The sequence below is a fragment of the Neophocaena asiaeorientalis genome, unplaced genomic scaffold, assembly GCF_003031525.2.
Source record: "Neophocaena asiaeorientalis asiaeorientalis breed wild unplaced genomic scaffold, Neophocaena_asiaeorientalis_V1.1 scaffold114, whole genome shotgun sequence".
NCBI classification, from domain to species: domain Eukaryota; kingdom Metazoa; phylum Chordata; class Mammalia; order Artiodactyla; family Phocoenidae; genus Neophocaena; species Neophocaena asiaeorientalis.
The window spans coordinates 8,557,842-8,570,481 of NW_020173116.1; the positions used below are offsets into that span (position 1 = coordinate 8,557,842).

The 12,640-nt window shown below is 39.1% G+C and overlaps 1 protein-coding gene across 1 annotated transcript in view; it reads left to right on the forward strand.

Moving 5' to 3' along the window:
• VWA3B (von Willebrand factor A domain containing 3B) overlaps positions 1-12,640 on the forward strand; it is a 206,246-nt gene that overhangs the window by 144,939 nt on the left and 48,667 nt on the right. Inside the window, exon 22 of the mRNA XM_024743834.1 lies at positions 11,544-11,662. Coding sequence (XP_024599602.1) covers positions 11,544-11,662 — 119 coding nt within the window. The remainder of the gene's footprint in view (positions 1-11,543; positions 11,663-12,640) is intronic.

The window sequence follows — 12,640 nt, forward strand, 5'->3', positions numbered from 1 at the left end:
CTAATAAACAATCGTGGTGAAAATAGGATGGAATTAGAACTTTTACATCCTGCTGGGGGGAGTATAAGTTGGTATAACCTTGGCAATATGTTCAGAGGTGTTAAGGGCTTACAACTTTTCCTCCAGCAAATCCATAGGTAGATATTCCGTAATCTACAGAAGGAAATAATCAGAAACACTGAAGAATATATTCAGAGAATAATTATTGCTGCCTTATATCTAACAATGAGAAAATTTGAAAACGACCTAAATATCCAATAAGTACATCCGTATGATTGAATGTCATACGTTCATTAAATATCATGTTTCTGAAGAATAAGTAACGACATGGGGAGAAGTTCTCAATACAATGCCAAATGAAAAAATCAGGGTACAAAACCGCATAGATAGTACATGAATTTGGTTACATATGTGTATGATGTAGACATAGCACTCTCTGTCTCTCCCTTTTCTCTTTTACCAAAATGTTACTAGTGTTTATCTGAGGGGTGAGATTATTGGAGATCTGGGGGTTTGTTTATGTAATTTTTAGTTTTTGTTGTAGTTCTTTCAACTCTGAACATACATTAATGATATGCTGAGAAAAAAAAAGTTAAGAAAAACAGACCTAAAACAAGAGATAAAATAGTTTAAATGCAAAGGACACTTGATTTTTAATTAATTTATTGGTTTATTTTTGTTTGATGAGTAATATATGAGTACATTCTTGTATAGAATGACCATTTAGAAGTCTTTAGAGGAAAATGTCAGTTTCTCTCTCCACCAACCTCATTTATGAAGGAAACACTGAATAGTTTGGTGAATATCCTGCTAATCCTTTTCACCACACACACACACACACACACACACACACACGAATACATTACATATGTTTTTACACATACACATAACAATTTTAATATACAAAACAGTTTTAATAAGGTAATACCATATGGATTTGCTGTTTTATCTTTTAAAAACATATGTCTTAGAGACTTTTCTCTGTGCGTAGATATGGGTCTATCTCATTTTTGTTAGTTGCAAATTTCTTCCCCATTGTTAATGGACATATACATTGTGTCCTTCCTCCCCCTATTACAAACAATCCTGTAATGGATTTCCTTGCACGGAGACTTCTGGGCACCTCTACAAGTCTGTCTTTGTGATAGATGGATTGCTGGACCCAAAGGATGTGTACATTTAAATATTTGACAGATTAAACCAAATCACCCTCCAAATAGATTCTGTATTTCCACTAGTTTATATTCAGAAAGACAGCCATTTTCCTAAGAGGAACTGTATATCATACTTGTTGATAAGCATTAGTTCTACAAGTATAGAGATACTTTGAAAACCCTAAAAAATAGTGTGCAGACCTTAGTGTGCAGATATCTTATTCAACTCATCCTCTCCTCATATTTAGAAGAAATAAACATAGTAACTCACTGCAGCACTTTGAAATGTGCTCTCCAGGCTGTATGCAATGTATCTGGACTCTGGGGATAATAATATACCTACTCTGCGACTGTTATACTGTGTATAGTATAGTGAATATATATAGTATAAAAAGAAGTAATGCATATAATGGGCTGCAAGCACTGAATAAACTTTGGCTTTTTTTTGCTTTTTTTTTTTTTTTTTGCAGTACGCAGGCCTCTCACTGCTGTGGCCTCTCCCGCTGCGGAGCACGGGCTCCTAACGCGCAGGCCCAGTGGCCATGGCTCACGGACCCAGCCGCTCCGCGGCACGTGGGATCCTCCCGGACCGGGGCACGAACCCGCGTCCCCTGCATCGGCAGGCAGACTCTGAACCACTGCGCCACCAGGGAAGCCCAAACGTTGGCTTTTATTATAAAAATATTCAATAAATATTACATTGCCTACCGTATGCAGGCTCTGAACTGGGCTAGACTACAGCCTACCCAATCACAACTTACAATCTCATGGAGGAACTAGCAATTAAAATAAGAAGTTCTAGTTAAATGTGATGAGTGGGAAGAGCAGAGCGAAGATGCCAGAGAGGCCCCTAACCACCTTGAGTTGGCAGAGGGCGCTTTGGACCTGGCCTGGGAAGTTCATACCTGGGAGATCTGATCAGTCCAGGTTTGGATCTAGGGGAGGATGAGTTACGAGGGTGATGAGGTGGAGGGGAGTGAGGAGTGACCTAGGGGGAAGTCTAAGGGTCAGAGGACGTTTGTCGTTCCAAAGAAAGTTTAGTGCAACTGGAGGAAGGTGTGAAAGCTGGTGAAGGTCGAGTTAAGGATTTTCTGAAGGTCATCCTGAGGGAAGCCAAAGGGTTTTTAGCAGAGGACAGAGAAGATCAGGTTTGGTCTTTGGCTACTATGTGGAAAAGGGTTGTAGAGGTTCAAGGCTGGAACGAAGCGGGGCAGTCAGGAGGCAAGGTCTAGGTGGCTGTGACCCAGGTGACAATGCTGAGGATGGATCCAAGGCTCTATCTAAAGTCAAGTCGACAGGACTAAACCACATGGGGCTGAGAGAGAGAAAAATGTTGAGTGACTTCCAAGAAGGAAAAAATGGAAGAGTAGTGAGGGTCCTGTTTTTCTGGAGAACCCGTCTTCTGACTCCAGAAAGCAAAGCCAAGGGAAGAGGCTGTATATTTTTTCACGTGCATTCCACCATGGGCACCTGTGCTCGTGCCTTCTGTGGCTTTGTAAATTCTCATCACAAGCCTGTGGGTACGTAGCACACGACATGCTCTCCGCCCTCCATTATTGCTCATAAGAGCAAGAATCATGATGATGAAGGAAATATACTGCAATAAATTCCCATTTCACCCTCAAAGCCCACTTAACATCTTTTATTTAATATTGTCTCTGATGGAAAGAATGGGAAAACAGTGATCGAAAAATATAATCCCACTGAGTGAGATATATAGCTTTTAGAGATTTGGACCTAATAGTTTTTTGAAAAAGTAGACTGGAGCTGAAAAGGAGACATGAATCTTAACCCACTTCACTGAGAGTTGTAATTGCCTTTTACTCCTGTGTTCTGTGTGCAGCCACATCTGTCTGGGTAGAATCGTAAAGCAGCATTTGGCTTTATCCCCGGCTACTTGTTTCATTCATGACTTATGTATGGGCTGTTTCTTCTTCTGGAACACAATGCTATTTTGGTTTTCATGTTTCTTGGACCAGCATCAAATCTGTCACCTTGGAAATGAAGTGTTGAGCAGGGAGGTTGCCCTAGCAACTCTTCATTACAAGATGCTAACTGGCACTTTCAGTTTTCAGTGGACCAGATAAATTTAATCTTAGCTCTTTCAAAAAGATTAATTCATCACCAAGTCATATACAGAGTAAAACCGCTTTAGATATTTGATGAATCTGGAATTTAAAGCTCTTTATTGACAATGGCTTTGAAAAAAAAGAAACAATTTGGGAACATTAGTTTGCATCGTTGAAAAGTCCACTACATCCCCACCACCACCATCATCATCACATGTGTTACCAGCACTGCATCAAGGCTTCCTGCTTTGCCCTAATCTGGGTTCAGCATATAGCTTTGTGATCAGGTAGCCTGGGCCTGCACCCCAGCTCTGTCACTGACTCCCGATGGGTCATGGCAAGGTCCCTAATCTGGTACGTGGTGAGCCCTCAGACTAGGTTTTGAGAAAAACATTTGATCTCATCAAAGTATCTGATGGAAAGTTTAGACCAACATAGTGAGGTGGCTTTTTATCTCATCATTTAGCTGACGAGGAATGTTAGGGATGCTGCTAAGGGCATGGCATCTTGTTGCTTTCAAATATAGTAGCAATGAAAACAATACTGATAGAAAAGTTTATTTTAATTAAAAAATCTAGAAGGACAGTTAATACAAAAGCTATACGTATTCATTGTGTAGAAAAATTAGAAACTACAGATAAGTAGAAAAGAAACAATAGAATATAATTCCTCACATATGAATTGTTTGGTGGTTATCTGGCCAAAGTTTTTTCACTACATATATAGCCTTTGTTCTTTGTTTTACCAAAATGAAGTTGAACTAAAGATACTCTGTGCCTTGATTTTTACTCAACAGTCTATTTCAGATATTATTGCATGCCAGCAAATACTCATTTACTATACCAATTAAAGTGCTAGTGACCTCACTAGCAATTTAATTGAAATTTATATTAAATTTTTTTTTCTAAAAATTTAGATTGAAATTTGTGAGATATAACCTACACTGTAGTAAGCAGCATATTTTCATGGGTTTATGAATGATCTGATTGACACTTCTCTTTCCCAGTTCACTTTGTAGCCCCACCTTCAATTTGTTCTGTGGAGCCTGGAGATGTTTCTGTTTAAGCAGAGGTTTAAGCTTCAGCACTCAGCAGTTTGCACAACTATAAAGTCACTGCACCGTGTTCAGGGTCAGCCACGTGGGATTTGCACAGCCTTTGCATTTTCATTACTCACATCTAATCAGACCCCTCCTTGGCCAGTCTGACAGCAGGCTCTGGGATATTTATTGGAAGAAATGATTTAGTTGAAAAACAGTGAAGTTGGTGAATTCAGTTAGTGTTGAGTGATGAATATATAAACACCAGTTTACACTATTTTCTCATTTTCAAAATGTTGTGGGATGGCTTACAAACACAGCCAGAATGTTGTCAGGTAGAATTCTTCCTGTACTACTTTAACAGCTAGTAACTGTGTGTACAGTTCTGTATCCCCCTTTCTTCATTTAGCATATCTTATGAACATATTTCCCTGTAATGACCAATTTTGGATGAATTTTAATGGTTGTGCTAATATTCAATAACATGAATTACTAAAATTAATTTAACTATTCCCCCCATGATTGGGCAGTTTACTTGGAATTTTAAGAGTGCCTATTTTCCTACATCTTTGCTGTCACTTAGAGCAGTAACATTAAAACAAACAAACAAAAAACACCTGCCAATTGCTAAGTGAAAATGGCATTCAATTTTAATTTTTTATTGTTTGAGAATAGTTTTCTTGCATAAGCTAAATATATCTCTTAAAATCTTGGTTACATCATTAACCTTCTTGGCAAACACCTCTTTTAAAATAGCAAAGGTACGCTCATCTCGTGCCTCAATCACCGAGAACTCAAATTTGGTAGACTCCAAACACAGTATTTTATAATAGAGATAAACTTCTAAAAATGTTGGAGCCTCAACCATTATTTGAATTTATATAATTTTAGTCTTTTACGTATTCAGTAAGTGGTTACTTTGTACATGCATTGTGCTAGAAACTAATATTTTTTAAAGGAATAAAAAACTAGAGTTCAGTGGAGAGGAAAACCAAATAACAAAACTGCATTTCAATGTATACATCTATAGAGGGATTGAATGAGAAAATATATAGATTGCCTAGTACTTGGCAAAGAGTAAGAGATAAACACTATTTTCATGTTTTAAAATTTTTGTTTAATTATTTTTTATACAGCAGGTTCTTATTAGGTATCTATTTTACACATATGAATGTATACATGTCAATCCCAATCTCCCAGTTCATCCCACTGCCACCACCCCCACAACCCCGCTTTCCCCCCTTGGTGTCCATACGTTTGTTCTCTACATCTGTGTCTCTATTTCTGCCTTGCAAACCAGTTCATCTGTACCATTTTTCTAGATTCCACATATATGCATTAATACATGATATTTGTTTTTCTCTTTCTGACTTACTTCGTTCTGACTTACTTCATTTTCTCTTTCTGACTTACTTCATCCATCCACGTCCCTACAAATGGCCCAGTTTCGTTCCTTTTTATGGCTGAGTAATATTCCATTGTATATATGTACCACATCTTCCTTATCCATTCTTCTGTCGATAGGCATTTAGGTTGCTTCCGTGACCTGGCTATTGTAAATAGTGCTGCAATGAACATTAGGGAGTATGTGTCTTTTTGAATTATGGTTTTCTCTGGGTATATGCCCGGTATTGGGGTTGCTGGGTCATATGGTAATTCTATTTTTAGTTTTTTAAGGAACCTCCATACTGTTCTCCATAGTGGCTGTATCAATTTACATTCCCACCAACAGTGCAGGAGGGTTCCCTTTTCTCCACACCCTCTCCAGCATTTGTTGTTTGTAGATTTTCTGATGATGCCCATTCTAACCGGTGTGAGGTGTTACCTCATTGTAGTTTTCATTTGCATTTCTCTAATAATTAGTGATGTTGAGCAGCTTTTCACGTGCCTCTTGGCCATCTGTATGTCTTCTTTGAGAAATGGCTATTTAGGTCTTCTACCCATTTTTGGATTGGGTTGTTTGTTTTTTTAATATTGAGCTGCATGAGCTGTTTATATATTTTGGAGATTAATCCTTTGTCCATTGATTCGTTTGCAAATATTTTCTCCCATTCTAAGTGTTGTCTTTTCGTCTTGTTTATAGTTTCCTGTGCTGTGCAGAAGCTCTTAAGTGTCATTAGGTCCCATTTGTTTATTTTTGTTTTTATTTCCATTACTCTAGGAGGTGGGTCAAAAAAGATCTTGCTGTGATTTATGTCAAAGAGTGTTCTTCCTATTTTTCCTCTAAGAGTTTTATAGTGTCTGGTCTTACATTTAGGTCTTTAATCCATTTTGAGTTTATTTTTGTGTATGGAGAGATGATCATATGGTTTTTACTCTTTAATTTGTTAATATGGTGTATCACATTGATTGATTTGTTTACATTGAAGAATCCTTGTATCCCTGGGATAAATCCTACCTGTTCATGGTGTATGATCTTTTTAATGTGTTGTTTATTCTGTTTGTTAGTATTTTGTTGAGGATTTTTACATCTATATTCATCAGTTACATTGGTCTGTAATTTTCTTTTTTTGTAGTGTCTTTGTCTGGTACCAGGGTGATGGTGGCCTCATAGAATGAATTTGGGAGTGTTCCTTCCTCTGCAATTTTTTGAAAGAGTTTGAGAAGGATGGTTGTTCTTCTCTAAATGTTTGATAGAATTCACCTGTGAAGCCATCTGGTCCAGGACTTGTGTTTGTTTGCAGATTTTTAATCACAGTTTCAATTTCATTACTTGTGATTGGTCGTTCATATTTTCTATTTCTTCCTGGTTCAGTCTTGGATGAATTTGTCCATTTCTTGCAGGTTGTCCATTTTATTGGCATAGAATTAGCTTGTACTAGTCTCCTATGATGCTTTGTATTTCTGTGGCGTCCATTGTAACTTCTCCTTTTTCATTTCTATTTTTATTGATTTGAGTCCTCTCCCTCTTTTTCCTGATGAGTCTGGGTAAAGGTTTATCAATTTTGTTTATCTTCTCAAAGAACCAGATTTTAGTTTTATTGATCTTTGCTATTGTTTTCTTTGTTTCTATTTCATCTATTTCTGTTCTGATCTTTATGATTTCTTTCCTTCTACTACCTTTGGGTTTTGTTGGTTCTTCTTTCTCTAGTTCCTTTAGGTGTAAATATCTTTTTCCATCCCCTCACTTTCAGTCTGTATGTGTCCCTAGGTCTGAAGTGGGTCTCTTGTAGATTACGTATATATGGGTCTTGCTTTTGTATCCATTCAGCGAGCTTGTGTCCTTTGGTTGGAGCATTTAATCCATTCACATTTAAGAATAGAATTGATAAAACTATTCTCACCTATTGACAAAATTAGTGGTTAAGGTGTATCTCTGGTCTAACACTGGGAAAAATTCTAATAGAATCAGCCCAAACTAGGGCTGTCCATGAACTCCAGGAATTATGGTCAGTATCTCTCTCTCCCTCCCCCCCTCCCCCCTGCCCCCCTTCCTCCTTCTGCCCTCCATCCCTCACAGTTAAAATCTTCTCACACAGGGTGTGATTAGCATCAATTTGGTAAGGCTTCTAGGTTTACCTCAAGAGAATTGAAGTAGTAATACCTTGAGGCTCCCTTTTATTTTCAAACACTGTCCAGAAGCGTCTCCCATTAGTTGTTAATGCTTGATTTGCATTATAAGAGGTAGCAAGTATCTTTGACCAATAGAATGAAATGGAAGCAAGGGTATACCAGTTCCAAGCCCAGGCATTAAGACTCCTTGGCTATTTCTGTTTACTCATTTGTGCCTGGGAACATGCCTGGTCAAGCCTTCTAGAGACACGTGGAGCAGAGCCAAGTCCCCCCAGTCATTCCAAGAAGTCATTCCTAGATCAGCCAACAGCTAGTTGGTTGTTCCATTATTTTGTTTTGAAAACATAAACAGCTATATATATGTATTCATATCTCTGTATTACTTTCCTAGGTTTGCTGTGACAAAGTGTGCCACAAACTGGGTGGCTTAGAAATTTGTTTATTCTTTCACATTCTGGAGGCTGGAAGTCTGAAATCTAAGTGTTGGCAGGGCCATGCTTCCTCTGACTGCTCTAAGGAAGAGCCCTTCCTTGACTGTTCCTAGCTTCTGGTGGTGGAATCCTTGGCATCCCTTGGCTTGGACCTGCATTACTCCAGTCTCTGCCTCTGTCATCACATGGCCTGGACTTCTCTGTCTCTGTGTCTACATTTCCCTCTTCTTATAAAAAAAAAAGAGAAAAAAAGAAAGAGGTAACAAGTAAACCATGTTCAGGAGGTGTGACCAGGTGGTTTCATTCCCTCTCAACTAGTATCAGTTTCCTCATTAATCACACTCTCCTCCCCACCTGCTTCCCTACAGAAGCTGGGAAGCCATGATTGTGATCCCCCAAGTCCCTGTGAGAATGCCCCTTATGACCTCATAGTCACACTAAACTTGACATCATAAAGAGAATAGCCCATGGGACCTCCACGTGACTACCATGTTGTAAAAACTAAGACCACAGACTGAAGGTGTGGAGTATGACTTTGTCTTTCCCTAAATCTGCATGCAGAAAGGAATGAGAGTGGGTGCACACGAGCCAAATTTGAACTCCTACCACACTGAAGTCCACGATGGCCATGCAAGGCATGAGATCCAAATCCACCAAAGAGGGAGGTAGAACATTAAACAACGGGTTTGCTTTACGCACCGTCAGTCAGGCACCCAGCGGATCCTGGTGGAATGGTGTAGTGCTGCTAGATATTTCGTGGGGTTGATTTGCAGTTGAGCCATAAGGTGGCAATTTGCAGAGCTATTTATAGACTTCTAGGGGGTCTTTTTCCCAGGGGAGATACATATGTAAGGGTCTTGCATTTTGTTGAGACTGATGATTTTTCCTCTGAAAGTTTATGTGAAATTTTAAGAGATGGTGTTTTTGGTTTGTTTGGTTGGGTTTTTTTTTTCCACTTCTGCAAATTTCATTAAGTTTTCAAAGTCCAGTCACCTCCACTTGTAACCCACTGTTTTGGCTTCTCCTCTTTGACGAAGATTGCTTAGAAGCCACACGGTGACTTCTTGCGTCTGACAAGTAGCAAGGTTCGACTGTTCAGCCAAACTAAGTGTCTTGCTTTTCAGCCTTCTGAATCTTTGGCTATTTTGTTTGTCTCTTTTGGTCTTGATGTGTTAATTGCAAAATTATGTAGTTTGCAATTTCAATATCTATTTTTTTACATGACTTTATTATTTAAAATACTGTTCTTTTTCTCATCCATTTGTTCTTAATGGCACTCTGTTCTTACACTTTTACATGACTGTTACATCTTTGAACAACCTAATCATACTTGATTTTAATCATAATTCATATAAAGTTATTGTTAGGTGGCTCGTAAAATTAATTTCTACTCACGTGAATTGATGTTCTGATTGTTGATTTGCTCAGCTACTGTTTGTAGCATTTTTGTGTGTGTATTTAGGAATTTTAGTATGTTGGCACATTTTTTTTTTTTTTTTGCGGTACACGGGCCTCTCACTGCTGTGGCCTCTCCCGTTGCGGAGCACAGGCTCCGGACGCGCAGGCTCAGTGGCCATGGCTCACGGGCCCAGCCGCTCCGCGGCATGTGGGATCTTCCCAGACCAGGGCACGAACCCGCGTACCCTGCATCGGCAGGCGGACTCTCAACCACTGCGCCACCAGGGAAGCCCGGTTGGCACATTTTGACAAGATTTTTAAAAATCTGTTTTTTTTCTCTGTCTTCTGTTTTGCAGTTACCTAAATCCATCCCCTTGTACCCCAGTCATTGGTATTTAGAGCTCTTATCCCATGATGATACTGTAGATTGAGGATGGCTTGGTTCAGTTCTTGGTTGTTAGACTGCACTAGTGTCCTCTCTCACCAGGCAGGGCCTTCTTGCAGGGGTGAGAGAAACTCATACTAGTGCTGGCTTCAGGCACTGAGCCTGACTCAGAGTCCCACTTGCTTTCTGGGAGTTGAGCTCCCACCGCCCCTGCCATCTTTGCCCACAAGAGTCAACAAACACACAACTTCAGCCCTGCTGACTTATTCAACTTTTTGTCTCTAGAAATACATCAACCATGCATCTTTCTTTTTCCTTCTCTCCTTCTTCCTTTCCCTTCTCTCCTTCTTCCTTTCCTTCCTTTCTTTTTATGCATTTTTTCCCTTAAATAACAACAATACAGTTTTTGTATGATTTTGAAGGCAAAGGGGAACATAAAACATGAGCTCTGTATCATCTGGATTGGAAGTAAAAATTTACTTCTTAAAAGTGCTTCCCACATTTTTAAAAATTAACATATCAATTTATTGAAATTACTGATAGAAAATATTCTGAAAGTAAATATCACAGGTCCCTGTTGTCAAGGCCAAAGCTTTCTTTCATCTTATGATTAATTGGGTTTTTTTTAATTAATTTTTATTGGTGTATAGTTGCTTTGATTCCCCACATTTCTAAAATGCCTACATGCTCCTCATGGTTGGAATCATACACAGTATCGAAACACTGTTAGACCTTGTACTCTCCTTTCTCCTGTTAGACTTTTTCTTTTTATGTAAATAATAAGACATGGAATAAGCCTTTTTGCAAACATACATTTATTCATTTATCAACAGATATTTGTTGAGGGCCTGGCACTGTTCTAGGTGATAGGAATACAGCAGTGAATGAAACAAAGTAATATGCAGACAGGTAAATGTAAAATATTACAGGTGCTCTTAAGATAGCATGGAATCAGAGGCATCCCCAAACCCAGAAGGAAGCATCAGACACAGACAGAAAGAACTCAAAAAGATGCCCTCTCGTTCTGGTACTCTGTTGTTCTTACAGAAAGTGGTTTCATTGATCACTAAGCCTTCTTTATTTGACATGTATAAGGATCTCTTACAAATTGATACAGAAAATGGTCAAAAGATACTAACTATAATCAGATATTCTTAAGAGAAAATCAAATATAAAATAAATATGTGAGAAAGATGTTTAACCCAGCTAGTAATTTACAAAGTAGCAACAATGATATTCTATTTCTTATCACCTATGCCCTTCAATTTGACAGAGGCTTATTAAGATAACACTTGATTCTGATTTGGGTTTCCTGAAACAGGTTTTTTTTGGGGGGAGGTATTTTTTAAATATATAGTTTTAAAAATTGGAAGGAAAAGGTTAGCAGTGATATCTCTGATTCTTATTTTTTTATTTTCTGTATTTTCTAATTTCTCTACAAATATAATGTATTGATTTTATATTCAGAACAACATACTGTACAGCCATTAGATCCATTTCTGAAGGCACGTGTTAACCTATCAAGTGACCCTTTCCTTTGGCATTGGCATATAGGTGTTCCCTCTGGCACATGCGTGCAGTGACACAAATAAGGTGACTTTAATTAACCCCCAAGGAGTGAAGCTTAATATCTACAAGCAAAAAGTGGAACAGGCAATTAAGTCCTACGAAAAGTGAGTATTACCCCTGGCTACTCTTTAATGGATGTGGAATTTGTTTTGGCTTGTTTTCCCTTCTTTTAGCTTAAATTTTTCATCTGGCGCAGCTGTTTAACAGTGGTCCATGAGGAATATTAACAGCAGCGGCAGCTAACATAAGGGGCTTCCTCTGTGCCAGCACTGCGTTAAGTACTGGGCTGGCCAAAAAGTTCGTTCGGGTTTTTCCATACCATGTTACAGAAAAACCCGAGCAAACTTTTTGGCCAGCCCAGTGCTTTGCCTATGTCCAACGGGGTTTTCGAGAAGCCATCTTCCCTTTCCAAACTCTGCAGAAATCTCATGTTTCCATGAGCTCTTTAAACCTTTGCTTTTTAGCAGAGCGAATTGGACCATTTTAGTATCTAACATTCTGTAAAGTGACACCACACCACAACAAAGAAACGCCACAATCATGAGATAATTGATTTAAACAATTTTTATATCAAAATCAAGAAGATGACCAAGTTGACTACAGTGAAAACTGTACTCTTAACTAGCCACTGTGTTAGTACTGAGTGAGGGGGCCTTTTTTCCCAAGCGCAGATAACCCAGGGTTTGCTGGAGAAGGAGACCCAGGGTCCTTGAATCTCAGCCCCTTCCTGGGGCCTGGCTCCTTCCGGCCTGACCTGGCAGCCTGCCTCAGAGTGTTGGTGGAGAACACAGCTCTGGGGCTAGAATCTCACCCTCTCCCAGCTCTCTAATCACCTCCGCACCCTGCCCCTCAGCACTTAATTAGTCCTTGGTGCACACGCTTGATTAAACGTTGAGCTACCCAGCTCCTCCAGGCAAGCCTATTCTTGGTTCTGGAAGCTGTGCAATTGGGTTTTCATTTACTGCCATGTGGTTGGGAAAAGGGTAATAAAGTACGCCAAAGTGAACGACGGGGCCCAGGCCAGCATTTACTGATCTGTTGTCATTTTACAGGGTGTCTAGTGTGTGTTCAAAAAAGTATAA